Genomic DNA, 27,798 nt, shown 5'->3' on the forward strand with positions numbered 1-27,798 from the left:
GTGATAAAAGAGACACTTAGCAGGTAGGATTCTGCATGTCTGGGCTCGAGAAGCTCTGCTTTTATTTGTTTTTATACATTGATTTAACTTATTAAAAAAGGTCCTTTGGCAAAAAAGAAAAAAATTAAAGATATAGGCTAGATATTTTCTGATTTCCTTTGAGCCTTGATACTCTAGAGCTGTAGGAGTACAGATTTATAGATTACAATTCATATAAGAACCAATTAGCAAATACAAAACAACCACAAAAACATGAACCACAAACTGTTTCAAGACCAAAGTCTATTCTAATCTTAGTCAGGATCTTCTAAATGCCTATGTTTGTCCACAAGGCATTGAGAAAGATGTCAAGATAATTCACGGTAAATCTGTAGTGATAGTAGATGGAAACAACAGAAAATGCAACACAAGCCTGAGGTTAACATGCTAATAAATCAATACGGTTCTCCCTATTACTTGTGGGGAAAGAAGTCCCCAATAACAGCCATGCATTTTGGGCTATCTCACACTAACTTATTTTACTAATTCTTTTCAACCTTTGAAAATGTCACAGGCACCACTGGGTGTTCAAAGTGAAGGTCTTAGAAGTAGACAATATTTTGTCTACATCGTTAGGCAACATTAGGAAGAATCAGCCAGAAAGGGGTGGAGGGAACCCTCTTTCTAAGTGGTTCTCTTAGTAACAGACTTGGGGTCACTCTGTACAGCCTATCTTTAAGAAGTGAATTGTTAGATACCTGTTCCCTATTATCCAGTGTTTCAGAAAAGGCTGGAAGTAAAGCAGCCAGTCTTTTTGGCATGGTTTTACCCCTATTAAAAAGGCTATTGTTGAACTGTTCAAATTGGGATGCTTTGATTGTTAGCACGTCCAGCAGGCTGTGATTACAGTAATTACAGACCTGTGAAGGTCAAATTGACAAAACTGAATATAAACTGGAACTGAATATAAACTGGGACAGCCCACTGCACTAGTTCTTTCTGCACTCTTTGAGATTTTTTGTTGTTGTTGTTGTAACAGTTGCCAAGTGGTAAATCTATAATAAAAATGAAAGTCACTGATTTGACAATTTGGCTTTGACCACTTAGACTCACTATTTGAGGTACTGAAGTGAATGCTACATCGTACTTTCAGGTCCAGATACATTTTTGGCGCTATGACCTTCCTCCCTAGTCATGGCCTTGAGTTTGTATGATGTATCTAGGAACTTTCTAAAGCACATCATGAGTCTTCAATGCCCCCTCCCATTTGTCTCTTTGCAAGAGTGTGATGCTGAATACAAAATGGACAGATACATATTTTTTATTTGTACATGTGTTGTATTGTGGAATATTTAGCAGAAAGAGCTCTCAAGAAAAGAAAACCCACAAAAATGTATGAAAATAAATGAAATAATCTTCTTATAATTACCTATTGAAAAGCCAAAATAAAATTATTTCTCAGGTATACGAAATACAAATGTCTTTATTTTCCTTTGTCCTTATTGATGGCTTCAAGCAATAGTTTAAGTAATAATTAAGCAAAAATAGTCTATTATCATGTATACTATGTGAAGGAACAGAAAAAGGTAGAAAAAAATAAATCCTTTCTACACAACAGAGAGGGGTGTTTGTGGAGTGCTAGGAAAAGGTATGGGGTCAGAAGAAAGGCTGTATCTGAATAAAGCCAAAATAGGAGAGGCGGATGGAAATTAATCAATTCACAAAAATCCAGATGTTTTATCTACTCAGAGCCAAGTATCTGAATTTTGGCTGCCTGAAATGTTCATGTTTCCTCCAGATGTTCGCTTTCAGGTAGACATAGTCATAATCTCACATGCCTGATTTCATTATAATTTACCATATTGTTCGAAATTTAAAGTGGCTTATGACAAGAATAAGGATAGGATAGTACAAGCAATTTTTCATGTTTTAGTAGAAATGACATTGTTAATGCGTAATTTTTTAAGGATGAAATTATGCCTCTCATATAAAATGAATATGTATCACAGATCTTATTTAACTCATCAATGAATGACAAAAACAGTAAAATGTTACAACTGGTTCAAAGGAGAATTCTAAGAACCTTATGTGTGTGTGTGTGTGTGTGTGTATAAAAGAATTTTGAGGTGAAATTATAAAGAGATGCAAAGTGGGTCTATCTAAAGGGCAACAGTCAATTGCCTTTTACCAGATACAATCATTTTTTATTTCTATGGACAAGAGTCATTACATTATTATCAGGTTTCTGCAACTTACTAAAATAGCTAAAAGACAATGGAAGGCAGAAATAATCCAGAACAGGGCACTAAACAGGACATGTGCTAGGCACTTTTATTCCAATTTCAGTCTTTATTATAATTTTTCATAAAAGACTTCACTTATTAAATTAAAATTAGTATACAAAGATTTCGGAACTCCCACCGTACTTTTACTGTCACCTAATTTACCACCTTCTTAGACATCCTCAATTACATTATTGATTCTTGTATACATCTTGCCTTGTAAGCATCTCCTTGTTTTAATTGTCTCCTATTCACCCTATTGGTGATGGAGGCATTCCTGCCCCAGGGTTTTGAGGATGGCCAAACACACCTGACACCGGACAGATGCATGCCATGCAGTTTCTCAGTCACATATATTCACAGTCCAGGGGAGGAGGACACCATGCCACGCAAGGCCACACAGTGGCTGCACTCAGGAAAGAGTAAACAACCAGGGCTATGGGAGGCAGGCACTGTACTATCAAAAGGATAAGGTGCTGGTACCCAGGCTCTGGGCATACAGCAGTGGGGGGGGGGGAAGGATCACTGTCCTCCCTTCTAGAGAGAGTCAATAAACAAAAAAGTAAAATACTCAGTATGACAGAAAGTAAAGAGGGCAATAAAGAAATGACAAGCAGGAGATGGAAAAAGAAAGTGCAGAGTGATGGGGGTGGAAGCACTTTGTTGAAATTTTAAATGCGGTAATAGGGAAGCCTCACTAAGACGATGACATTGACACAGGAACTGAAGCAGTAAGCCATGAGGACATCTGGTGAAAGAGCTTGCAGATGGAGAGACCAGCCAGTGCCACGGATGTGCAGCAGAAGAATGGCCTTATGTTCAAGAAAAGCAAAGGATCCAGTATGGCTAGAGTGTACTGAGCTAGGGGAGAAGCAGAAAGAGATAGGGTCCCACTAACATCCTGGGTTTGGAGTAGGACTTGCGCAGGGCTTTCCAGTCTTTGATTTTTTTTTTTAAGATTTTATTTATTTATTTGAGCGAGCGCGAGAGAGAATGAGCAGGGAGAGCCGCAGAGGGAGAGGGAGAAGCAGATTCTCCGTTGAGCAGGGAGCCCCATGTGGGTCTTTATCCCAGGACTCTGGGATCATCACCTAAGCCAAAGACAGACGCTTAACCGACTAAGCCACTCAAATGCCCCCTAGTCTTTGATTTTTACTGAAAGTGTTGGGAACACATTGAAGGGATTTAGACACGGCCCATCATTTGATTGATTTTTCTCTTTTATCTCTTAGAGGGCCTAGCAAAGCACTAAGAATATAAAGTATATATAGCAGTTAGTTAATTATAAAGGGGACAGTCCCTTCCTTTATTGTTTTCCACAGTTTCCTACCATGATAACAAGTAGATGTTGATGCTTCTCACCTAAAGCACACTCTCACTGCAGAGAAATGCGCGCTCAGAAAATTCAACTTCTACACAGCTGAGTTTCTGAGGCAATACCTATTTCTTCCCTGGTCACATCCCCTAAAAGATCTGGGTCTCCCTGACATAGAAACATGGCAGGGATATAAAAAACTAACACAGTTCCAGGCAGCGGAGGATACAGTCTTTCCCTGTACACGCAAATTCTAGAATTTTCTGCAGCCCTCTTCCATAGGACAAGGAACATTTGAACTTTAATACAGTAAACATATTTCAACTAGCCTTTCTTCTTCACAAATTTAGTTTACACAATGGAAATATATTTCAGGCAGTACAGTAGTTATAAATTTATACTGCAATAGACTCTTAAAAATTTTCCTTCTATGAACAAGTTCAAATATAAAAACAGTACGTGTTATAAATTCTGAAATCAGCAACCTGACTATATTTTGTGCAGTTTGACAGACAGGATTCATAATTTAGTCCAGTCATGCCTTTACTGAGTAAATATAGATCTATCACTGACATGACTATGCTGTCTTCATTTTCCCCCACCTTGATCAAGGATTTGATGTTTTTACCATTAGCATTTAGAGATAGTGGAACATATAGTACATTAAAGATTTGGCTATAGAAAGAAAAAGCTAGAGGAATCACTTTATCTGCTGCAGGAATGTGTCATTCTGAACCCTGAAGCTGATTCTGTTTGCTTTTAATAAGGTATCGTCTCCTAAATTTTGTATTATTTTGGAAATACTAATGACTGCAATGGGAAGAATCCCAAAAACATGATGAGGAGAGAAAGTTGTCTGATGTTATTAGAGAAGGGCTCTCATGCATCCTTTTTCACACTCTTCAGTTCAAACACATCTGAAAACCCACCACCGCCACTCCCAGTCTGTCCATCTGGCACATAACACTCATCATCAAGATTCAACTCAGGCATGACCCAGTCGATGAAGAACTTTCTTCCCCTGCTCCTCCCCTCATCCCTCCCAGAATTGACCCTGCACTCATTATATCCTATATGCATTTTTATTATTGTGTGTAAGGCACTATGTACTTCTTTCAGTCTGTTTCTCCTATTAGACTGGAAGCAATTTAAAAGCGGGAGCCACAATTTAATCATGTTTCTATCCTGAACACCAAGCCCAATGACTAGTACATATAGGATTTTAAAAATACTGTTAACGGTTCAATCTTGTTGTATTCACTAGGTACAACATTATACTGTGCGAGAACAAAGACTAGTCCAGCTGTATGATTTGGGAAAGGCCATTCTTTCTTACAGGCAGCATCATGACATAACAGGGCCACCATTCATGGCAGCAGAGTTTGGCATATAAAGAGAAATGGGATCACTAGCATTTAAATAATTCTGTTTCAGCATTATATTACACGATATTTATTTAATATAGATTTTCTCATATTGTCTCCTGTGCATTGTCCCTGAAAAACCCACCTGCTTTGTGTGAGAGATACCACTTTGCTGAGCCTTGTTTAGTCATGGGTATGTAATGAATGCACCTAACCACTGTTCTCAGAGAAGTGCTGACTAGTACCACATCCAAATGGCCATAGTTTGGAACAGGATTTACGTATACTATATTCCATTTTTTTTAAAAATCATCAGTTGCCTTCTCGGAGGGTAGCATGACACTGCTGGGATTATTTTCACATTCAGCAATGGTTTTTACTTCCTCCTACAGGCCCAGATATAGGGGTTGGGGCTCTATATTCTAGGAGGAGAGGGCCTAAGAAAGGAACTATGGACCAGGGCACCATATGTGCCAGTTGTGAGAGGCAAGAAGGGGGGGAAACCAAAGGGATCCTTTGAAAGGCAGTACATAGACTCTGACAGTGATTGTTTAAGAGTGTTTTCCACTCTGTATTTTAAATCCCCTCTTGCACCCTACAAGTCTTCATTAATCCTGTCAAACACAATAGCTTTGGGTTGGGGAAATACAGGGATAGTGGCAGCAGCATGGACAAGAATAATGAGATAGTTGGTGGAGTATGGTGTGGGAGCAGTGGTCCCCCGTAAAAAGTGACAGGCAGAAGCCTGAATAGCTTTATGCAGCATTGTGACATCCATGAGGGATGCTTAGAAATGTTCAAGAACAGCCCTGGACTTGCTTCAGTCAGGCAGGCTGGGAGCTCAGCTCGCTGTTGTTTGACTCTCCAAAGAAAGAAAGAGCTTTGAAAAACTGGCAAAACGAGGGGCACCAGGATTACAAACAGATGGCTTTTCTCAAAGTATAAGGTAAGACTAAAATAGGTATACGTTACAATATGTACCCCCTGAGGAGGAAAGGGTTTCCAGTGAAAATTCCATAACCTTTCTGTCTTTACTCCTTCACTTAATAAAAGGCCTCCTAGACTGAAAAAGCCACAGGTCTAGTCAGAAGAGGAGGCAAATGAGGAAGGGGGGGACATGGGCACATAGAAGGAGGAAGAGGTCAGAGAGGAAAATACGGAAGAGTTTCCCCGGGGATGAGAGAATTCTTCAGGGCGCTCTCAGTGGCTTGGATTAAGAACAAAGGTGACAGTCACAGAGAATAGGTAGCATGGCACCAGCACTCACCAAACAGGACAAAGAACCAATCAAAACAGACCAAGTGGCGAGCAGGCAGGAAGGCCTGGCCATGTATGCTGGCCGATTGTCAGCAAAGAGTCCTACAGACACCAGTGGTCTCCAGCGGTCCTGACGAACTGGACCAGATGCCAGCACTCTAATCAGAGGGACTGGCTGATAATAAAAAGTATCCTGTCTGTGGCGAAGAATTTTTCTGAAGGTGGATTTGTGCATGGTTGGTAAGGAATGCTACCATTTGGTCAGTCTCCTTCCCCCATGCGCCCTTTTTTCCTCCCCACTTCTTTGCTAGGCTCAAGTAGGAGCTATTTTTCCTCTCCTCCTACTTCGTCAGCGTGCTCTGCAGCATGCACTCAGCTCTTTGGAATTCTGTGGGTGGCAGGGGTTTTCTCCTCCATTTCTTGTGCTCAGTGATGTGGAAAGGGAAGAAGTATGAACTCTGACACTTTCTTTCTGCGAACATTTTGATGACAGGACAAGTGATAGTCACAAATCTTAAAGCGGGTCGCAGAGATCTGGAAGACACCTTATTTATTACCAGCAGCAGGTCCTTTCTTAGATTATCCCAAAAATGCTGGCAGGTTCCCAACAGCCCAATTTGGAGAGAAGCCCATTTTATTCAAGCCCCCAATGGAATAAGCTATGCAATGGTTCATTGCATAAATACTCATTCTCTCCCTTCTCTAAGCCTTAGGTCTGTCCCTCTTGCACCCTAGTCATCTTTGCTATTTCTCTTTCATTAAATTCCTTTGAAGTGGTGGATTATTTTTTCTGTCTTTGAAAATTCCTTCTGGCTAGCGGATTTCAGAAGTGCAAGTGCTTTAAACTTTTCCCTCCTCTTTTGAATTAATACTGTACTCCACATTTTTTCTTTCCATTTTTGGGGACCGACTACTGTGTTGTTTTATATTACATTTTCATTTCAGAACTGTTTGAAAATGGAACTCATGCCATGCACGTGAATATTTTGCCTCCTCTTAGCTGATTTAATCAGCATGGATACCATTATTCATGCAATTGCATGAATAATTTATTTCACTGTTGTAAAAGTTTAATAAAAGTTTTCTTGTCTTTATCAAATTCCATGTTACCCTTTGTTCATTTTATAGCAGCAACATAATCAGAATATAAAGCAGCTTATATCAAAAAGCAGCAAATGGCATGGACTACATTAAAACTCTTGTGTATGTTTTATTGCCATTTTATCTATGATTAAATTAGAATTTATACATGGAGAAAATATAGTAGCAATATAGATCCAAGCATGGCCAACATTAACCCATCAGTGCCACTTATAGATCGGGAAAAAATTGGAATTACATTATTACAACTGAGAGGCCCAGCCTCATTTGTACCATTTAACAGAACACACGATTCTAGTCCATGTATATGTGTGAGTATGTGTGTGATTTTCCACTCACTCACTGTGTAATACTATATTAATGATGAATTCCTAATGCAGGATGATTATTATTTCTTACATAGAGGCACTAGAAACAAATATTAGTTCACAGTTAATTTTTCTGTTAGACTCCCAAAATGGCTACTTTCACCCTGTGAAATTACTCTATAGGTTAAAAGTATGTCAATATTTACATATCTTCCTTTAATGCTAGCATGGCAGACTTCATGAACAAGACCCATCAATATTTATATCTACATGCTAGTAAAGTCATATTATTATCAAACTATGGATGTTGAAATTGCAATTATGCTCTTTTCATGTGGTTAGGTGCAAAATTCTTGGAAGTTATAAATAAATTCAAGGCTGCTATGAAAAATCCTAAAAGGCATTTATCTGATAAAGGATGAAAGCATATATAACTACAAAGAAAAAAAGGTTGGTCACAGTCCAGAAAACACTCATTTGCTGACACAAGTCCACAATCTCTTATCTTAAATTCCTGGAGCCAGGATGTGTTTTAGAAATCAGAATTTGAGGGATTGTAGAAAGGTGATACAATACATATACACCATATCATGTAACATCACCTGGGGAGCCTAGAGCAGCACCCTACAATAAAATGTTTAATATTTCCTAAGCCAAACTTATAAATGTTCATTCTGTGTAGGTTAATTAATGACTATAAATGCTTTCATGTCAGTTCAGATCAGGTTTTCTTGTCAAATCAGTTCAGATCAGGTCAAGTTTGCTGCAAATTAGCCACTTTGGCTTTTTCAGATTGTGGATTTGTGTCTACATATTAGCGAACATTTAGAAGCATCAGCATGGTCTAGGTACTGTGCTAGATGTTGTACCTAAAATGAAACATGACAAAGTCACTTCTCCCAAAAAGTATACAGTCTAATTGATGAGACACTTAAGAAATATTTACATGTTTGCATTGGATGATAAGGAAAAAAAGAAAAAGAGCATCTAGATGAAAATGAGGAATCAGGGAAAGTTCTTAAAGAAGTTTCCATCTCTAATCTAATAAATACTTTTCAGGAATAAACATATATAAATACTTTAAACATTTCCAGAAAAACTGTACTTCTATACTTGTTTTAGGAACAAAGCCATAAACATAGTATACAATTCTAACCCCCTAAAATTATGGGTAAACTTTTACCAGATTATGCCACAGTAAGAAACAACTTCTAGATTTCTATGGTTTACAACAAAAATTGTTTATTTCTTATTCATGTTACATATATATTGTTCTATGTGTCTTCTTTATTCTCGGATATAGGCTGAAAGATCAGTCATTACCTGGGATATTGCTACTCTTACAGCAGGGGGAAGGGAATAATACCTGAGTGGCTCAGTCAGTTAACCACCTGGCTCTTGATTTCGGCTCAGGTCCTAATCTCAGGGTTGAGGGATAGAGCCCCGCATTGGGCTCGGCCCTCAGTGAGAAGTCTGCTTGGGATTCTCTCTCTCCCTCTCCCTCTGCCCCTACCCCAGCTCTCTTTCTCTCTCTCACATAAATAAATACATCTTAAAAAAAAAGAAGAATGGCACTACCACGCAATGGCTCTCAGTGCATCTTCCCAGAACTGGCATGTGACATTGCTATTCACATTTAATTGGCCAAAGGAAGTTACATGGTAAAACCTGATATCAGGGAACCATAATCTTCCCACAGGGATGGTTCATAGTAGTGCCCCGTAAGGATCAGGTAGGAAATTTTGATATTAATGCAACCTACCACACTTGGCTTCTTTATTCTATGGTCCATGTCCTTCTTTGACAAGGTGCCCTATCTCTTTGAGTCAGTAGCAAGGTCTGTCTCTATATTTGAACAAGTGGTAAATCAATTTTCTCAAGTAGTGTGAAGACCATTCCCATCAAATGAGAAATGTGTCTCATGTGTCTCATGTAGCAGTCTGGCATGATAGAGATTGACGAATAGATGAAGACTATAAGAATTAGGAGCTTTAGTATATATATTAGTAAACAATAAATAACTGGGCCCTTGGCAATGGGCAGAAAGGTCTATCACCATTAGGTAATAGGTCAACAGCAACAACAACAGCAAAAACAAAAAAAGAGACCAAATATTTGTGATACAATTTCAATAATTTAACTAAAAACTAAATACTTCTGCATATAGCTATTTCAAATATCTTCTTTAAGAAATGAAATGCACTGTGATCACTTAGAAAAATTAAAGCTAGAAAATTCATACACATATTTGATAACATAGAAACATTTGTTTCTAATTGTGTCTCCACTAAATAAGGAGCATAAAGTAAAATGCACAGATGTAATATAGAGGATTAATTATCTATTTGCAAAATCAATACATGATAATTTAAAGTAATGCCATTTTGCCTGTAGAATATACAATGATCTTTGAAAGAATTAGGAACAGCTTTACAAAAGATAATAAAACTAGTACACACATTGTTCTCATTTGTGTAAATACAATATCTCATTTTAGTCTTCCTATGATCACAGAAGTATAAGAAATTGTAGAGGTCCCAGAAAAGAAGCAGAAAAAATGATTAATGAAATCAGAATGTCTATGTATATAAAATATTACATATTAGATATACTAATATATGCAATACATTAAAGGGTTATTCAGTCTGAGGCTATATAGAAAGATTATATTCATGTACTTATGAGGAAGGCTATCTATAAGATATATTTTTTAAAAATCTTGCTTCAGAACAGGAATAGAAGAAATGGAATTTAGTTGAATCAAAAGATTTAAGATCATGAGGAAGCAGTAGTCACATTCATATGTATATGATAAAAGTAATTTCCAAAAATAATTATTTGAATATTACTTGAAATTAAATAATTTAATAATTTAATTTATGTGATTGTGATTAAGTTTACTTATTCCTCTTGATTAATACATGATGAATAATACCAATTCTGGTTCTTGTTGGCAAACATCAAAAATAACTGACTAATTAAAGCAGAAAAGGAATTTATTATAAGGATATAGGTGCTTCTGGTTAGGATGTAGAAAATCAGGAGACCGCTTCTCCCACTCTAACAAAGAAAACAAGGCAGACAAATTATAAAAATATGGTTTTGGTTTTTTTCCACTAGAGAGCTGAAGATAAAAAGAAATATAAATGGATTGAATTCCCAAAAGGTAAGAACCTTTCCTAGGAGAGAAGAAACCCAAATCCATGGGCACAGGAGGAGGAGCAAACTCACTGTAGACAGAAGTAAGGAGAAACAAGCCACAATTTTACTAAACGCTTTATAGCCTCATGTGGCTATCATGAAGGAGGTCCTTGAGAGTGTGCTCAATCCCAATTTTATCAGAGCTTTCACTGAATACATGTATGGCCAGCTGAAGGATGGAAGCCGAGCAGAGGACGGGGAGAGATTACTGTACTTGAAGCCTTACAGAGTGCATACAGTCATGCTCTAAATCCTGTGGACAGGGAAAGAAGATACAGAGATTCCTGAAAAGCGGATCAAGTACATAACAACTGAAACCTGGGTGAATGACTGGAGAGCTGAGAAACATCATCTCCTAAGTCCTTCATGGCTCTTACCTGAGTGCAAGGCAGTAGCATGCCAAGAGCTAAAAGCACAGCAGCAATGCAGAAATAGAGCTCATGAAGCTCAGAAAGTCAGAAGCCTGGCTGGAGAAAGCCAAGAGAACACCATAGGAACCAAAAAAATCTGGGTGGCATGGCTACTGGGCTGTAAGACATAAAGAATTATACTACTGCTCAGATAAACTAGTCCCAATTCTTCTCATAAAACATTCGAAACCTGTGGTGAACTACTGATCTAACAAAAGCTATCACAAGCCTCAGAGCCAGCTCAACTACAAATTAGGCTGCTTCAGCTTCATCACATGCAGCCTATCACAGGCATGACGTTTCTTTTTCTTCAGTAAATAATATTTACAGTACTTTTACACACAATTTCTGGCATAAAATTAAAAATCCTGTGGTATGTAAACAAGCAGGGTGATGTCATCCATCAAAACAATAAATAGTCAATAGAAGTAAACGCAAATGTGACCAAAATGTTGGAATTAGAAAATAAAAAATTTAATATAAATATTTTTTACAATTTATTTATTTATTTATTTATTTATTTATTTATTTATTTATTTATTTTTGAGAGAGAGAGAGAGCACAGAGGGAGGGGAAGAGAGCACAGAGGGAGAGGGAGAAGCAGGCTCCCCACTGAGCAGAGAGTCCAATGTGGGGCTCAATCCCAGGACCCTGGGATCCTGAGTCAAAGGCAGAAGCTTAACTGACTGAGGAACCCAGGAACCCCTATAAATATATTTTTAAAACTGGTGGAAAAAGTGGTCAACATATGGATACAATGGGGAACTTCATTTCAGTAGAGGACTAGAAACTTTTTTGAAAAAGAGGAAATTCTAGGATTTAAAAATAAAATATCATAAACGTAGAATTCATTCAATTTGTGTATGTTACAGTAGCCTAGAAAAAGCAGAAGAAAGGATAAGTGAATTCAGAGTCAAATTAATTGAAATTATCCAAACTAAAATAAAAGGAGGAAAAAAAATTAAAGAACTGAGAAAAGCATCTAAAACCTGTGATCAAATGTACCGTATTGGATTCCAAGAAGTAGAATAGGAAGAAAATGTACCCAAAAAAATATTTGAGGAGATGAATGCCAAGAAATGTCCAAAATTTATGAAAGATCTCAACTCACAAATCCCAGACAAAAAAAAAATGTAGTAGATCTCAAATAGGATAAATACAAAGTCAAACATCCAAAAACCAAATATAAATATAAAAGCAGATACCTGACCTCTACCCCCATCCCGACACACAAACATATGCTACATTCAGGGGGAAAAGAAACCCAATAATACTTATGTCAGACTTCTCATCAGAATCAATAATGACAATGGCATGACATCTTTAAAATGCTGAAGGAAAAAGATAAGCAATTTCAAGAGAGTGTAGTGCAAATTATTTATGTAAGTATTAAGACTCCTCTATTTTATTGGTTCTAAAATAGTCTTTCTCAAGCTTCACTAGGCAAGCCCTGTTCTTGGTTATGTAGGATTTAATATACCATGCAGCATATCCATCCCAATGATAACTTTCAAAATCCTATAGACCATTCAAATCCCATTTCAATTTTTGAGAATAAGTTTAAGTTTAAAATAATTAAATAAGACTACTCTTGAGGGGACGGTGGGAAGATGGTGGAGGAGTAGGGGACCCTATTTCAACTGGTCCCCTGAATTTAGCTGGATATCTACCTAACCATTCTGAACACCCACGAAATCAGCCTCATGTAAGAATACATATCTGGATCTCTACAAGCAGAAAATCTCTGGTGGTCCTGAGGTATGAAGGGCAGAGCCATGATTCTGTGGGCAGATATTGGAAGATAAACAGAAGGGGGAGGGAGCCACCATAACCTGGTGCCGGGAAGGTGATATAACACGGGAGTACAAAAGCATCCCATGCTGGGGACCAGGCACAGATTCCCAGACCTGTAGCGGTGGGAAAAAGGACTTTAGTACAGCCCCCAGACAGGATCCAGAAGCTGTGAGTGGATGTGTGCAAACTGGGGGTGGCTCGCAGTTTTAGAAGCACAAAGGGCAGAGACACGCTAGGCCCTGGAATCAACCTCTGGGACAGTTGCAGGGGGGCCTACCACCAGGGAGGCTGCGGTTTTTAGCAGCACAGACAGAAATGGAGACTGTGTGTCTTGGAGAGCTCAGTGAAGAGCAGACTATGATTTCTCTGCTCTGGGTCAGAGGACTGCGTGCGGTCATTTCTGCTCTGACTCTCAAAAGAGATGCGGAAAACCGCCAGAGAACAAAAGCTCAAAAAACCGGTTTCCACTGAGCATACCCCATTGACAGAGGGCAGAGCAACTCTGCCCAAGCAAGGGTTGCCTGAGTAACAGTGCGGCAGGCCCCTCCCCCAGAAGACAGGCTGGAAGAAGAATAAGAGGACAACAGCCCTAAGGTCCCTATAAAACGGGTGCACCTTGTTTGGGTTGTGGTTAATACTTTGGACTCTGTACATTCCCTCAACCACCCCTCAACAGAATGACCAAGGGAGGAACCCTCAACAAAGAAAAGAATCAGAGACTATGGCCTCTGCCACAGACCTAATGGATATGGATATAAGCAAGATGTCAGAGATAAACTTCAGAGTAGCAACTATGAAGTTGATTTCTGGGCTTGAGAAAAATATTAGCAATAACATAGAATCTCAAAGGGCAGAAATGAGATGTAATCAGGCCAAACTTAAAAATGCTAGGAATGAGATGCAGTCTAAACTGGATACCCTAACAGCCAGGGTAAACGAGGCAGAAGACTTAATTAGTGAGCTAAAAGATAAGATGATAGAAAAGAAGGAAGCCTAGAAGGACTGGGACAAACAGCTTGAAGCCCAAGAGATCAGACTGAGAGAGATTAATGACACCATGAATTGTTCCAGTGTCAGAATTATTGGGATCCCTGAGAGGGTAGAGAGAGAGGTCTAGAAGATATATTTAATCAAACCATAGCTGAGAACTTCCCTAATCTGGGGAAGGAAATAAGATTTCATGTCCAAGAGGCAGAGAGGAACTCCTCCCAAGATCGATAACACAGATCAATGCCCCCACATATAATAATAATACAACCTGCAAATCCTAAGATTTGCACCCGTTTTATAGGGACCAAGGAAGCAATCCTGAAAGCAGCTAGGGGGAAGTGATTTCTTATATACAGAGGAAGGAACATCAGAATAATGTCAGACCCGTCCACAGAGACCTGGCAAGCCAGAAAGGGCTGGCAAGACATATTCAGGGTACTAAATGAGAAGAACATGCAGCCGAGGAAACTTTATCCAGCAAGGCTGTCATTCAGATGGAGAAACAAGGAGCTTCCAGGACTGGCAGAAACTGAAAGACTATGTGACCACCAAGCTGGCCCTGCAAGAAATATTAAAGGGGGTTCTATAAAAGAAGAAAGACCCCAGGGGTAATATAGACCAGAAATTTACAAGACAATCTATAGAAACAGGGACTTCATAGGCACGTGATGGCATTAAAATCATATCTTTCAATAGTAAGTCTCAATGTGAATGGCCTAAATGCTCCCATGAAATGGCACAGGGTTGCAGATTGGATAAAAAGACACCACCCAAGCATATGCTGTCTATAAGAGACTCATTTTGGATCTAAAGATATATCTAAACTGAAAGTGAGGGGATGGAGAGCCATTTTTCATGCCAATGGACCTCCAAAGAAAGAGGTAGCAATTCTCATATCAGACAAGTTAGATCTTAAGCTAAAGACTGTAGTAAGAGATACAGAAAGACACATGTCATTCTTAAAGAGTCTATCCAACAAGAAGATCTAACAATTATAAATATCTATGCCCACAACATGGGAACAGCCAACTACATAAGCCAAGTGTTAACCAAAATAAAGAATCATACTGATAATAATACTTTAATAGTAGGAGACCTCTAACACTCCACTCTCAGCAACAGACAGATAATCTAAGCAAAAGATCAACAAAGAAACAAGAACTTTGAATGACACATCAGACCAGATGGACTTCATAGATATATATAGAACATTCCACCCTTAAAAAACAGAATATTCATTCTTCTCGAATGCACACAGAGCTTTCTCCAAAATATACCACATACTGAGTCAAAATCAGGTCTCAACCAATACCAAAAGACTGAAATTATTCCCTGCATATTTTCAGACCACGATGCCTTGAAATTAGAATTAAATCACAAGAAAAATTTTGGAAGGAATTCAAACACTTGGAAGCTAAAGACTACCCTGTGGCAGGATACAAAATCAATGCAGAGAAATCAGTTGCTTTTCTATATACTAACAATGTAACTGTAGAAAGAGAAATTAAGGTATCAATTCCATTTACAATAGCACCAAAAACCATAAGATATCTTTCGTGGTAAAGAGGTAAATGATCTATACTCTAGAAACTACAGAACACTTATGGAAGAAATTGAGGAAGACACAAAAAGATGGAAAAACATTCCATGCTCATGGAATGGAAGAATAACCGTTGATAAAATGTCTATGCTGCCCAGAGCAATCTACACTTTCAACTCCATCCCTATCAAAATACCATTGGCATTTTTCAAAGAGCTGGAACAAACAATCCTAAAATTTGTATTGAACCAGAAAAGACCCTGAATCACCAAGGGAATGTTGAAAAAGAAAAACAAAGCTTGGGGCATCACGTTGACTGATTTCATGCTATATTACAAGGCTGTGATCACCAAGACAGCATGGTATTGGCATAAAACAGACACATAGACCAATGGAACAGAATAGAGTCCCCAGAAATGGACCCTCAACTCTATGATCAACTAATCTTTGACAAATCAGGAAAAAATAGCCAACAGAAAAAAGACAGTCTCTTCAGTAAATGGTGCTGGGAAAATTGGACAGCTATATACAGAAGAATGAAACTCAACCATTCTCTTACAACATCATACACAAAGATAAACTCTAAATGGATGAAAGATCTCAATGTGAGACAGGAATCCATCAAAATCCTAGAGAACATGGGCAGTAACCTCTTTAACATTGTCCACAGCAACTTCTTTCATGACATGTTTCCAAAGGGAAGGGAAACAAAAGCAATAATGAATTTTTGGGACTTCATCAAGATAAAAAGCTCCTGCACAGCAAAGGAAACAGTCAACAAAACTGAGAGGCAACCCACGGAATGGGAGAAGATATTTGCAAATGACATTACACATAAAGGGCTGGTATCTAAGATCTATAAAGAACTTCTCAAACTCAACACTCAAAAAACAAATAATCCAGTCAAAAAATGGGCAGAAGACATAAACAGACACTTCTCCAAAGAAGACATACAATGGCTAACAGACACATGAAGAACTGTTTATCATTAGCCATCAGGGAAATTCAAATCAAAACTACATTGAGATACTGCCTTATATCCAAAAATTAACAAGGCAGGAAACAAACATTGGAGAGGATGTGAGAAAGGGGAACCCTCTTACACTGTTGGTGAGAATGCAAGCTGGTACAGCCACTTTGGAAAACAGTATGAAGTTTCCTCAAAAAGTTAAAATAGAGCTACCCTATGACCCAGCAATTGTACTACTGGGTATTTACCCCAAAGATACAGATGTAGTGAAAAGAAGGGGCACATGCCCCCCAGTGTTCATAGCAGCAACGTCCACAAAAGCCAAACTGTGGAAGGAGCTGAGATGCCCTTCGATAGATGACTGGATAAAGAAGATGTGGTTCATATATACAATGGAATATTACTCAGCCATCAGCAAGGATGAATACCCACCATTTGCATCGAAATGGATGGAACTGGAGGGTATTACACTAAGTGAAATAAGCCAAGCAGAGAAACACTATTATATGGTTTCACTCATATGTGAAACACAAGGAATAGCACTGAGGAAATTAGGGAAGGAAGGGAAAACTGAAGGGCGTAAATTCAGAGGGGGAGACAAACCATGAGACACCATGGACTCCGGGAAACAATCTGAGGGTTTCAGAGGGGAGAGGGTCGGGGATGGGGTAGCCTGGTGGTAGGTATTAAGGAGGCCACGTGTTGTAATGAGCACTGGGTGTTATACTCAAATAATGAATCACGGAACACTACATCAAAAACTAATGATGTATTATATGGTGACTAACATAACTTGATAAAAAAAGAAAAAAGTAATTAAATAAGCATCCATTCAACAGAAACAAATCACAGAGATACCACCTAAATAAATAAAATGTATATTTAATTTGTTTCAGTAAAAAATAAAAATAGAATCCCATTACCTATATATAGCTTGTTTTCAGTTGTAAAAACTCATAGGGGTGTTTATGTAGAAATTACTTTCATGAATATGAGGCAATTTTCTTCTTCTTTCCTTTGACATACATGAATTAGAATAGAAAATCATACATCATTAAGCTAAAATCGCATATAATTTTCTTTTTTCTTGCTGGGAGAATAGGTGTGAAACAGCAGCTCACCCTCCAGCATTGTACTAGTTTAGGTAACACTAGCTACAGTAACAGATAAACCACCAGATCTTAGTGGTGCAACACAAGTTTATTCCTCACTCACCTAACAGTCCATATAAACATCTCTAGTCTGACAGCAACGCAGAAACTCAGCCTCCTTCCATCTCGTGGTTCTTCAACATGACTTTCAGGGCTCATCTGGAAACCAAGAAGAGAACCAAAAATGTTGTGTAAGGCAATCAAATCCAATCTAAAGAAAAATGGGTTATCACTTTTTTGTTTCTTTAGCCACTATGCAATAAACTAATAGTGGACATTAATCACTAGGGCTCTAAAATTAGATAAATTGAAAAACAATTCATGATTACTGGTAGCATATTCATGAGTGAGTTTACTCTTTGTCCATAAAAATTGCCTCTGCCATTTTGCCTTGATGAAAAATATACAGCTATACTAAATAACTGATGTTATTTTTCTCTTGTCATTTTCAAATGCAGAAAAACTAAGATTGTCTATTTAAATTAATTTTTATGGTCTTCTGTGAAAATAGTTCTTTTCTGCTGAATTTAAATGTCTTCTTTACTTTAAGGATTCCACTTGACATTTATGGCTCAAAATGTGATATACTCCATGACATATGTAACTTGAATTTATTTCATCTTATAGTGGCTCCCTCACAGTCAACTTACTCAGGTAAGTTCATCTGGACTGAGTGCTTATGATTTTAATTACAAAGTAAACAGATACCATTATATCATCACATAAAAATATATAATGGAGATATTTGGTCAAGAGAGTACAATAAGTTCATGCTCTGATACCCCTCTGCTCCAAATACACGTCAATAATATGTTTAATAAAGTTGTTTTAAAGAAAGCCAAAAAGTATTGCCTAGTTTTAAAAATATGATAAACAATTCTGTGGTTAAGAAATACAAAGCAGGATATAGGCTGGTGATGGGTATTAAGGAGGGCACGTATTGCATGGAGCACTGGGTGTTATACGCAAACAATGAATCATAGAACACTACATCAAAAACTAATGATGTACTGTATGGTGACTAACATAACATAATAAAAAATTAAAAAAAAAAAAAAGAAATACAAAGCAAAAATACAAAGAGGTAAGCAGAATAAGCTGTAGGCCTGGGGACTTCCTAGTTTAGAAGCAGACAACATTGAATAGGAGTTTGCTCCCTAATGGTATCAAGGATTTGAACTAGGCATCGAATGAAACTAGTGGCTATGGTGGGTCTGCCTTCTTCTCTGACAAAGGAGGCTCAAAACATAATACTACTGACCTTCAAGAAATACAATTCTAAGGAAGACAGCCCTCCAGATGAAATTAGTATTGTAAAACAGTCTAACAAAGACTTTTAAAAAGTATGTTTAAGATGATCAAAAGAAAAAAAATAAAGACCTGTCATTTGCTTAAAGCAGGAGTCTGCAAACTAACTTTTGTAAAGTGCCAGTTAGTAAATATTTTTTGGCTTTAAAGGCCATGCTGTCTCTTTTGTTACTACTCAACTCTGCTGCTATAGCAGAAAAGTAGACATACATGATATGTAAATTAATGGGAATGACTATTTCAATAAAACTTTATTTATATAAATAACAGTGAACCAGATATGGACTATGAAACATAGTTGCATATACTTCACTTAAAGAAATATGAAATTATCAAACAAGACAGGTAGAAATGTAATAGGCATTGGTATGTATGCAAAAGAAATAAACAACTAGAAATCTTGAAATAAAAAAATATGATCATTGGTATAAAACAATGTTCAAAAAGAAGAATTGATAAATTGTTTTTTTAAAAAAAGCAAAAAAAATTACATACTTAAAACCCATTAAGGTTTATGTAAAATTTGGGTAAAAGAGTAAAATATTATATAAATTTGAGAACTTGTTAAGAAAATAAGTATAATTAAGTAGGTACGTTAAAAACATGTTTAATAATAATCATTAAAATAATAAGAGTATGTTTTATAGCTTCCAACCCAGCAGAGGGGGATAAAAGTTAAAGAGTCAATTGGACCATACACAAACATCTTACTTTATCTAGACACATGAAAGCATTGCATTTCCCTGCCCATTTGAATTCAGATATGTCCAAGGAACTTCTTTTGGTCAATGACGTGGGAGTGGGAGTGGCCTGTGTCACCTGTAGACGGCAGCGTAAGACCCAAGTGGATGTTTGGCATATTCTCCTTTCTCTTCTTCTCTTAGGAAGCATGTATTGAGATGAAGCCTGCATCAGTTTGGGTTTCTGAGTGACTAAATAAGACAACCCCCTGTGATCATGTAGAATGAGTGAGAAATAACCTTGATTTGAAACCACCAAAAGTTTAGGCTTTGTTATTCCAGTACACCAAGCTTTTCCTGACAGGTAGGCTCTAGCAGTCAAATTGAAACGATGAAAGGGGAAAATTAAAGAAAGAAGGCTGGCAAACAGAAAACAATGCAATCATAGGACTAAATATATTATAAATCATGATAAAGGTTAAGTAGATTAAATCTGTCCATTTAAAGATTTGTTGGAATAGATTAAAAATTATATGCTTTTTAAAAACACATTTTAAAAAGCACACACATACACCGAGCATTAGTTCAAATTTTCCAAGAAACAGACACTAAGACAGGATTAAATGTGTAGGAAATTTATTGGAGAAAATGTCTGTGAGGACAAAAGGGGAAGGTGGGAATGAGATGGGAGCCTTCGGACTGTGACGTAGATCTGAACCCTGTGAAGGACAGAGGAAAGGAAGGATGGAGTAGGAAGAGTCTTGGATTGCAGTGCAGTTCCAATAAATTTTTTGACACTCTAATCTGGAGTCCTTGAATCAAAGTCACCTGGTTGAGGACTCTGCATGTCCCAGAAATGGGCCTGCATTAGTTCTCTTGATATGCTCAGTCTTTGAGGAAAGTGTGGCCTCATCATGAATATGGTATTGAATCCAGAAGACCAGAAGCTGGGGTACCTAGTCAATTATGCTTCCTCATTAGGAAATCTGAGACATGCATTTTTATGGCTACTATAAGCAGTTATATACAGATGGGAAATTTCTATTAAGCTAAACCTAAAACAAAAGAAAGCAGCATAAGAATAGTTATATCAGACAAAATAGCAGCTAAAAGCATTTAAAGGAATAAAGAAGGAAAGTAATAATAAAAAGAGTCTGTGGTGGCTTTGTACTTGTCAATCCAGCTAAATTGGAACTAGGCTCCCAGAATTCCTTTTCCTGCATATTTCCAGATTAGGGTTGGCCTCAATAGAAATTTGCATAACATTTGGAACTCAGAAGTTAAAGTAATAGCTACTTTTGTGCTCTGCAGCTCAGCTGTTGCAGTGCCTGGGCAGCCCCCGTGCCCAGAGCTCCTCTGACTCCTGCTAGGTCTCCTCCTAAAGGTTCTTCAACTGCTGCATCTTTATACACAGTTCTGCGGCAAAGGGCACTAGCTTCTCCTACAGGTCACCTGCATCATCAAAGGTCAAGACTAAGTCAGTGAAATACAAACACAGGTTCCAGTTTGTCCACCAGGTTTCTAGATTGTCCTCACTGGTTCCGTTTTTTTCTTGCTCTTCCAACTTCATGCCCATTTTCCTTCTTAGATGTTCCCCTACTACCATCAAGTTCAGCACCAAATAAGTAGCATAGACAGTTTAACCAGAGTCCACAACTACATATGGTCAAACCCCTGTACTAAATCCCTCCCTCAACATTATTTATAGTGGTTCTGACTCTCTGATTATGCCCTAAATGATAGAGAAGAATTACCAAAAATAATAGGACCATTAAAAATTACAAGGAGATCTCAGAGTTCTGGGGGAGCTGGCAGAGTAGGAGGACCCTAAGCTTAACTCCTCACATGGATACAACTAGATAACAGCCACATCAGTGTAAATAACCCAGAAATAACCTGAAGACTGGCAGGACAGAACCTTCACAGCTAAACGTAAAGAAGAGGTCACATCAACAAGGATAGGAAGGGCAGAGATACTATCAGGAGCTAAAGAGACCCATGGGACTATCCACAGGAGGGAGGGATGCTGTGGATCCCAAGAGAGGAAAGAAACAGATCCTCACACCAGGCACCCGAGCCATGGGGAACCGTCATAGGGAAGATGAATCCCCGTAATATTTGGCTTTGAAAACCAGAGGTGCATAATTTCCTGAGTTCTTACAATCAGTGGGGCTTAACACCTGGAACTTTAAAAATCAGCGGGCTTTGTTCTGGAAAAGCCTGAAGGACAAGAGGAAACTGAGTCTCTACCTTTAAAGAGAGAGCACAACAAATATCCCTGCTGAGATACAACATAGAAGCAGCAGTTTGAAAAACACATGGCATATATAGGAAGATTTATTTACTAATCTCAGAGCATGTGCTGGAGGGGCAGGGATAGTGGAGAGACTTCTCCAGGAACAAAGGAGCTGGTGGGCATCAATTCTCTCCCCCAACTCCCCTACCCTTGACACAAGGATACCTGCAGGAACCAGCACAGTGCCAACACTCTCAAAGTAACTTGCTAAAACCCTGCACCCAACCCTGCATTCTCCTGCAGACCTACCCCCTCCAATATGCCCTTGGCCAGAGCCCATTCAAACTAGTGCCACAAGCCTGACAGTGTGCAAGCAGCCCCAACAAGTACCAACACCACTCCAAAGTGACTTCTTCCCTGGGAAGAGGGGAAGATAACCACACACACCAGTCCAACTGCAGCCTCAGCAGTGGGCTGGAAGCAAACATCTGATCTGACTATAGGCTCCACCCACCAGTAAAAGCTTCTCAGGGTACAAGACAGAAAAGCACCCTGCAATTCAGTGCCATTGCATGTCTGGAAAATACCTGATCTGACTCAACTCAGGTGCAAGGCAGCCCCAGACTGGCCCACTAACAACACAGGAACCAAATCCTGCCCACAACAGGCAAGGACAGCCACTGCAGATGAGTGGACCACAGGCAAAAGCAACTCAGCCACAACAGTAGGGTGCATGCAACGCACATAGGAGAGACTCCCGAAATGCCAGATTCTGGTGAATAGGGGACATTGCAATGCAGGGCACTATAGGACCTCTTCTTCATGAGGCCATTACTTTCAAGAGCTGGTGACATAGCTGACTTTTAAAACACATAGAAACATATAAAAACAGACAAAATAAGAAGACACGGTAATATGTCCCAAATGAAAGCATGGGGGAAAAAAAATCAAAGTAAGAGACCTAAATAAAACAGAGATAAATAATATGCCTGATAGAGAATTTAAAGTAATGGTCATAAAGATACTCACTGGACTTGAAAAAAAAGTGAAGGACTTCAGTGAGACCCTTAATAAAGAGATAGAAAACAAAAAAGAACCAATCAGAAATGAAGACTTCAATAACTGAAATTAAAAATAAACTAGATGGAGGGATGCCTAGGTGTCTCAGTCAGTTAAGCATCTGACTTTGGTTTCAGCTCAGGTCATGATCTCATAGGACATGAGATCAAGCCCTGCATCAGGCCCTGCACTCAGCTTGGAGTCTACTTGAGATTCTCTGTCTCTGCCCCTCCCCCCATTCTTTCTCTCTTCCTCCCTCTTTCTCAGATAAATAAATAAATAAAATCTTTAAAAAAAAAACATTAAAAAACTAAACTAGATGGAATAAATAGCAGACTAGAGGAAGCAGAAGAATGGGTCAGTGACCTGGAGGACAGAGTAGTGGAAAGTAATCAAGCTCAATAGGACAGAGAAAAAAAATAACAAAAAATTTAAGTAGACAGCAACACCATCAAGCATAATAAAATTCACATAATAGGGATCCCAGAGGAGGAGAGAGAAAAGAGGACAGAAAAAGTATTTGAAGAAATAATAGATGAAACTTCCCAAATCTGGTGAAGAAAACAGAAATCTAGATCAAGGAGGCACAGAGAGCCCCCAACAAAATCAACCCAAGAACGTAAACCCCAAGGCACATAGTAATTAAAATGGTAAAAAGTAGTAATAAGGAGAGAATTTTAAAAGCAGCAGGAGAAACCAGTTACATATAAGGGACACCTCATAATGTTTTTCAGGAGAAAGTTTGCAGGTCAGAAGGGAATGGCATGATATACTCAAATACTGAAAGAAAAAACCTGCAGCCAAGAATACTCTTTCCAGCAAGGGTATCATTCAGAATAAAAGAAGACACGGGAATTTCCCAGACAAACAAAAGTTAAAGGAGTTCATCACCACTAAACCAGTCCTACAAAAAATGTTAAAGGAGACTTTTTGAGAGGAAAGACCATAAATAGGAGTAAGAAAAGTAGGAAGCACAAAAGCAGTAAAAATAAGTATATCTATAAAAATCAGTCAAGATTTCACAAAAAAAGGATGTAAAGTATGATACCATATACCTAAAATATGGGGGCGAGGGAAAGAAGAGTAAAGAAGGGGTTCAAACTGAAGGGACCATCAACCTAATATAGACTGCTATATGCCTAAGATGTCATATACAAACCTAATGGTAACCACAAATCAAAAACCAGTAATATATATGCAAAAAATAGGACAGGAATCCAAGTATATCACTGAAGAAAGCCAGCAAACCATGACAGAAGAGAGGAAAAAAAGAAAGGAACAGAGAAAAATGACAAAAATGATCATAAAACAAGTAACAAATGGCAATGAATACATATCTATCAATAATTACTTTGAATGTAAATGGAATACACCAATCAACAGAAGGATAAAGAAGCAAGACCCATCTATATGCTGCCTACAAGAGATTCATTTCAGACCTAAAGACACATGCAGATTGAAAGTGGGGGAATTTATCATGTAAATGGAAGTGAAAAGAAAGACAGAGTAGAAATATTTATATCAGACAAAATATACTTAAAAAAAGACTAAGAAGAAACAAAAAAAAAGACACTATATAATCATAAAGGGAACAATCCAACAAGAATACAGAAATAGAGAAGACATAAAGATTGCCAGTGGACATACGAAAAGATGATCAACATCACTCATCATCAGAGAAATACAAATCAAAACCACAATGAGATACCACCTCACACCTGTCAGGATGGCTAAAATCAACAACACAAGAAACAACAGGTGTTGACAAGGATGTGGAGAAAGGGGAACCCTCTTGCACTGTTGGTAAGAATGCAAACTGGTGTAGCCACTATGGAAAACAGTACGGAGGTTCCTCAGAAATTTAAAAATAGAACTATCCTATGATCCAGCAATTACACTACTGGTATTTACCCAAAGAATACAAAAATACTAATTCAAAGGAATGGTACCCTGATGTTTATAGCAGCATTATCTACAATAACCAAATTATGAAAACAGCCCAGTGTCCATAAACTGATGAATGGATAAGGAATATGTGGTATAGATATACAATGGAATATTACTCAGCCATAAAAAAGAATGGAATCTTGCCATTTTCAACCACATGGATGGAGCTGAAGAGTATAATGCTAAGTGAAATAAGTCAGTCAGAGAAAGACAAATACCATATGATTTCACTCATGTGTACAATTTGACAAACAAAACAAATGAGCAAAGGGAAAAAAAGAAAACAGAGAGAGAGAGAGGCAAACCAGGAAACAGACTCTTCACCATAGAGATCAAATTGATGGTTATCAGAGGGGAAGTAGGGAGGGCTGGGTTAAACAGGTGATGGAGATTAAGGAGTGCATTTGCTATCATGAGCAATGGGTGTTGTATGGAAGCATTGAATCACTATATTGTATACCTGAAACTAATATTATCCTGCATGTTAACTTACTGAAATTTGAATAATAACTTTTTAAAAAGAAGACAAAACAATTGAAAATATTTATGCACCCAATACGGTAGCACCCAAATAAATAAAGCATCTAATAACAAACATAAAAGAAGTAAATGAGAGTAATACAATAATAGTAAGGGATTTTAACACCTTACTTACATCAATTGATAGACCAAACAAAAAAATCAATAAGGAAACAGTGGCTTGAATGACACATTGGACTAGATGGATCTAACAAACATATTTAGGCCATTCTATCCTAAAACAGCAAAATATACTTCTTTTGAAGTGCAAACAGAACATTCTCCAAAATAGATCAAATATTAGGCCACCAAACAAGTCTTAACAAATTCAAAAAGACTGAAGGGATACGAGGCATCTTTTCCAACCACATTGCTATGAAACTAGAAATCAAGCACAAGATAATATTTGAAAGAATGTAAATAACATGCTACTAAATAATGAATGTTTAGTGGAGGTTAAATAACATGCCACTAAACAATGAACGAGTCAATCAAAAAATCAAGAGGAAGTTAAAAAAAAACACATGGAGAAGAATGAAAATGAAAACACAATGGTCCAAAATCTCTGGGATGCAGCAAAAGCTGTTCTAAGAGGGAAGTTTATAGCAATGGAGGTCTACCTCAAGAAGCAAGAAAAATCTCAAATAAACAATCTAACCTTACATCTAAAGAAGTTAGAAAAAGAAGAACAAACAAAACCCCAAACCAGTACAAGGAAGAAAATAATAAAGATTAGAGCAGAATGAACAAAATAGAAACTAAAAGAATAATGAAACATATCAATGGAACCAGGAGCTGGTTCATTGAAAATATCAACAAAATTGATAAACCTTTAGCCAGATTCATCAAAAACTAGAGAGAAGACTCAAACAAAATCAGAATTGAAAGAGGAGAAACAGTAACCAACACCACAGAAATACAAAAGATTATAAGAGAATATTATGAAAAATTCTATGCCAATAAATTGGATAACCTAAAAGAAATGGATAAATTTCTAGAAACATCTAATCTCCCAAAACTTAATCAGAAAGAAACAGAAAACTTGAGCAAACTGATTACCAGCAATGAAACTGAATCGGTAATCAAAAAAGTCCCAAAAAACCAACAGTCCAGGACCAGATAGCTTCACAGATGAATTCTACCAAACATTTAAAGAAAAGTTAATACCTATTCTACTTCAAATATTCCAAATATAAAAGCAGAAGGAAAGCTTCCAAATTTATCCTATGAGGCCAGCATTACTCTGATACCAAAACCAGATAAAGATACTACATAAAGAAGAAAACTACAGGCCAGTATCTCTCATGAACATAGATTAAAAAAGTCCTCAAAAAATACTAGCAAACTGAACCCAACACACATTAAAAAACTCATTCACCATAATCAAGTCAGATTTATTTTTGAGATGCAAGTGGTTAATATTCATAAATCAATCAATGTGATAGATACATCACATCAATAAGAGAAAGGATAAAAACCATGATTATTTCCATAGATGCAGAAAAAGTATGTGACAAAGCATACCGATTCATGATAAAAGCCCTCATAAAGTGGATTTAGAAGGAACATACCTCAACATAATAAAGGCCATATATGAAAAACCCACAGCTAACATCATACTCAATGGGGAAAAACTGAGAACTTTTCCTCTAAGGGCAGGAACAAGACACAGATGTCTACTCTCACCACACTTATTCAACATAGTACTGGAAGTCCTTGCCACAGCAACCAGACAATAGAAAGGGAAAAAAAAGGCATCTAAATTGGCAAAGAAGTAAACATTTCAATGTTCGCAGATGACATGAAAGTCTATATAGAAAACTCTGAAGACTCCACCAAAAAACTACTCAACCAGATAAATGAATTTAGTAATGTCACAGGATACAAAATTAATATGTAGAAATCCACTGAATTTCTATGTACTAATATGAAGTAGCAGAAAGAGAAGTTAAGAAAACAATCTCATTTACAATTGCATCAAAAATAATAAAATACCTAGTAATAAATTAACCCAAGGAGGTGAAAGACCTGTACTCTGAAAACTATAAAATATTATGAGAGAAACTGAAGATGACACCAAGAAATGGAAAGACATTCCATACTCATGGATTGGAAGAATAAACATTGCTAACATATCCATACCACCCAAAACACTCTTCACATTAAATGGAATCCCTATCAAAATACAAACATAATTTTTCATAGAACTAGAACAAATAATCCTAAAATTTGCATGGAACCACAAAAGACTTCAAATAGACAAATAATCTTAAAAAAAACAACAAAACTGGAGGTACCACAATCCCAGATTTCATGACGTAAATACTACTGAGCTATAGTAATCAAAACAGTACTGGTACAAAAACAGACACATAAATCAATGGCAT

General features: G+C 37.6%; 1 protein-coding gene across 4 annotated transcripts in view; it reads right to left on the reverse strand.

Moving 5' to 3' along the window:
• The window catches only part of LOC123796136 (uncharacterized), a 244,053-nt gene that overhangs the window by 184,438 nt on the left and 31,817 nt on the right, over positions 1–27,798 (reverse strand). For all 4 annotated transcript variants that reach the window (XR_015722250.1, XM_087856964.1, XM_087856963.1 and 1 more), the window contains one exon: positions 17,727–17,821. Coding sequence is in view for 3 of the 4 variants with exons in the window: in XM_087856964.1 (XP_087713090.1) it covers positions 17,727–17,821 (95 nt within the window). In the remaining variant the exon portion in view is untranslated. The remainder of the gene's footprint in view (positions 1–17,726; positions 17,822–27,798) is intronic.

Source organism: Ursus americanus, chromosome 29 (assembly GCF_024610735.1).
Source record: "Ursus americanus isolate L20-20 chromosome 29, mUrsAme1.1.p, whole genome shotgun sequence".
NCBI lineage: Eukaryota > Metazoa > Chordata > Mammalia > Carnivora > Ursidae > Ursus > Ursus americanus.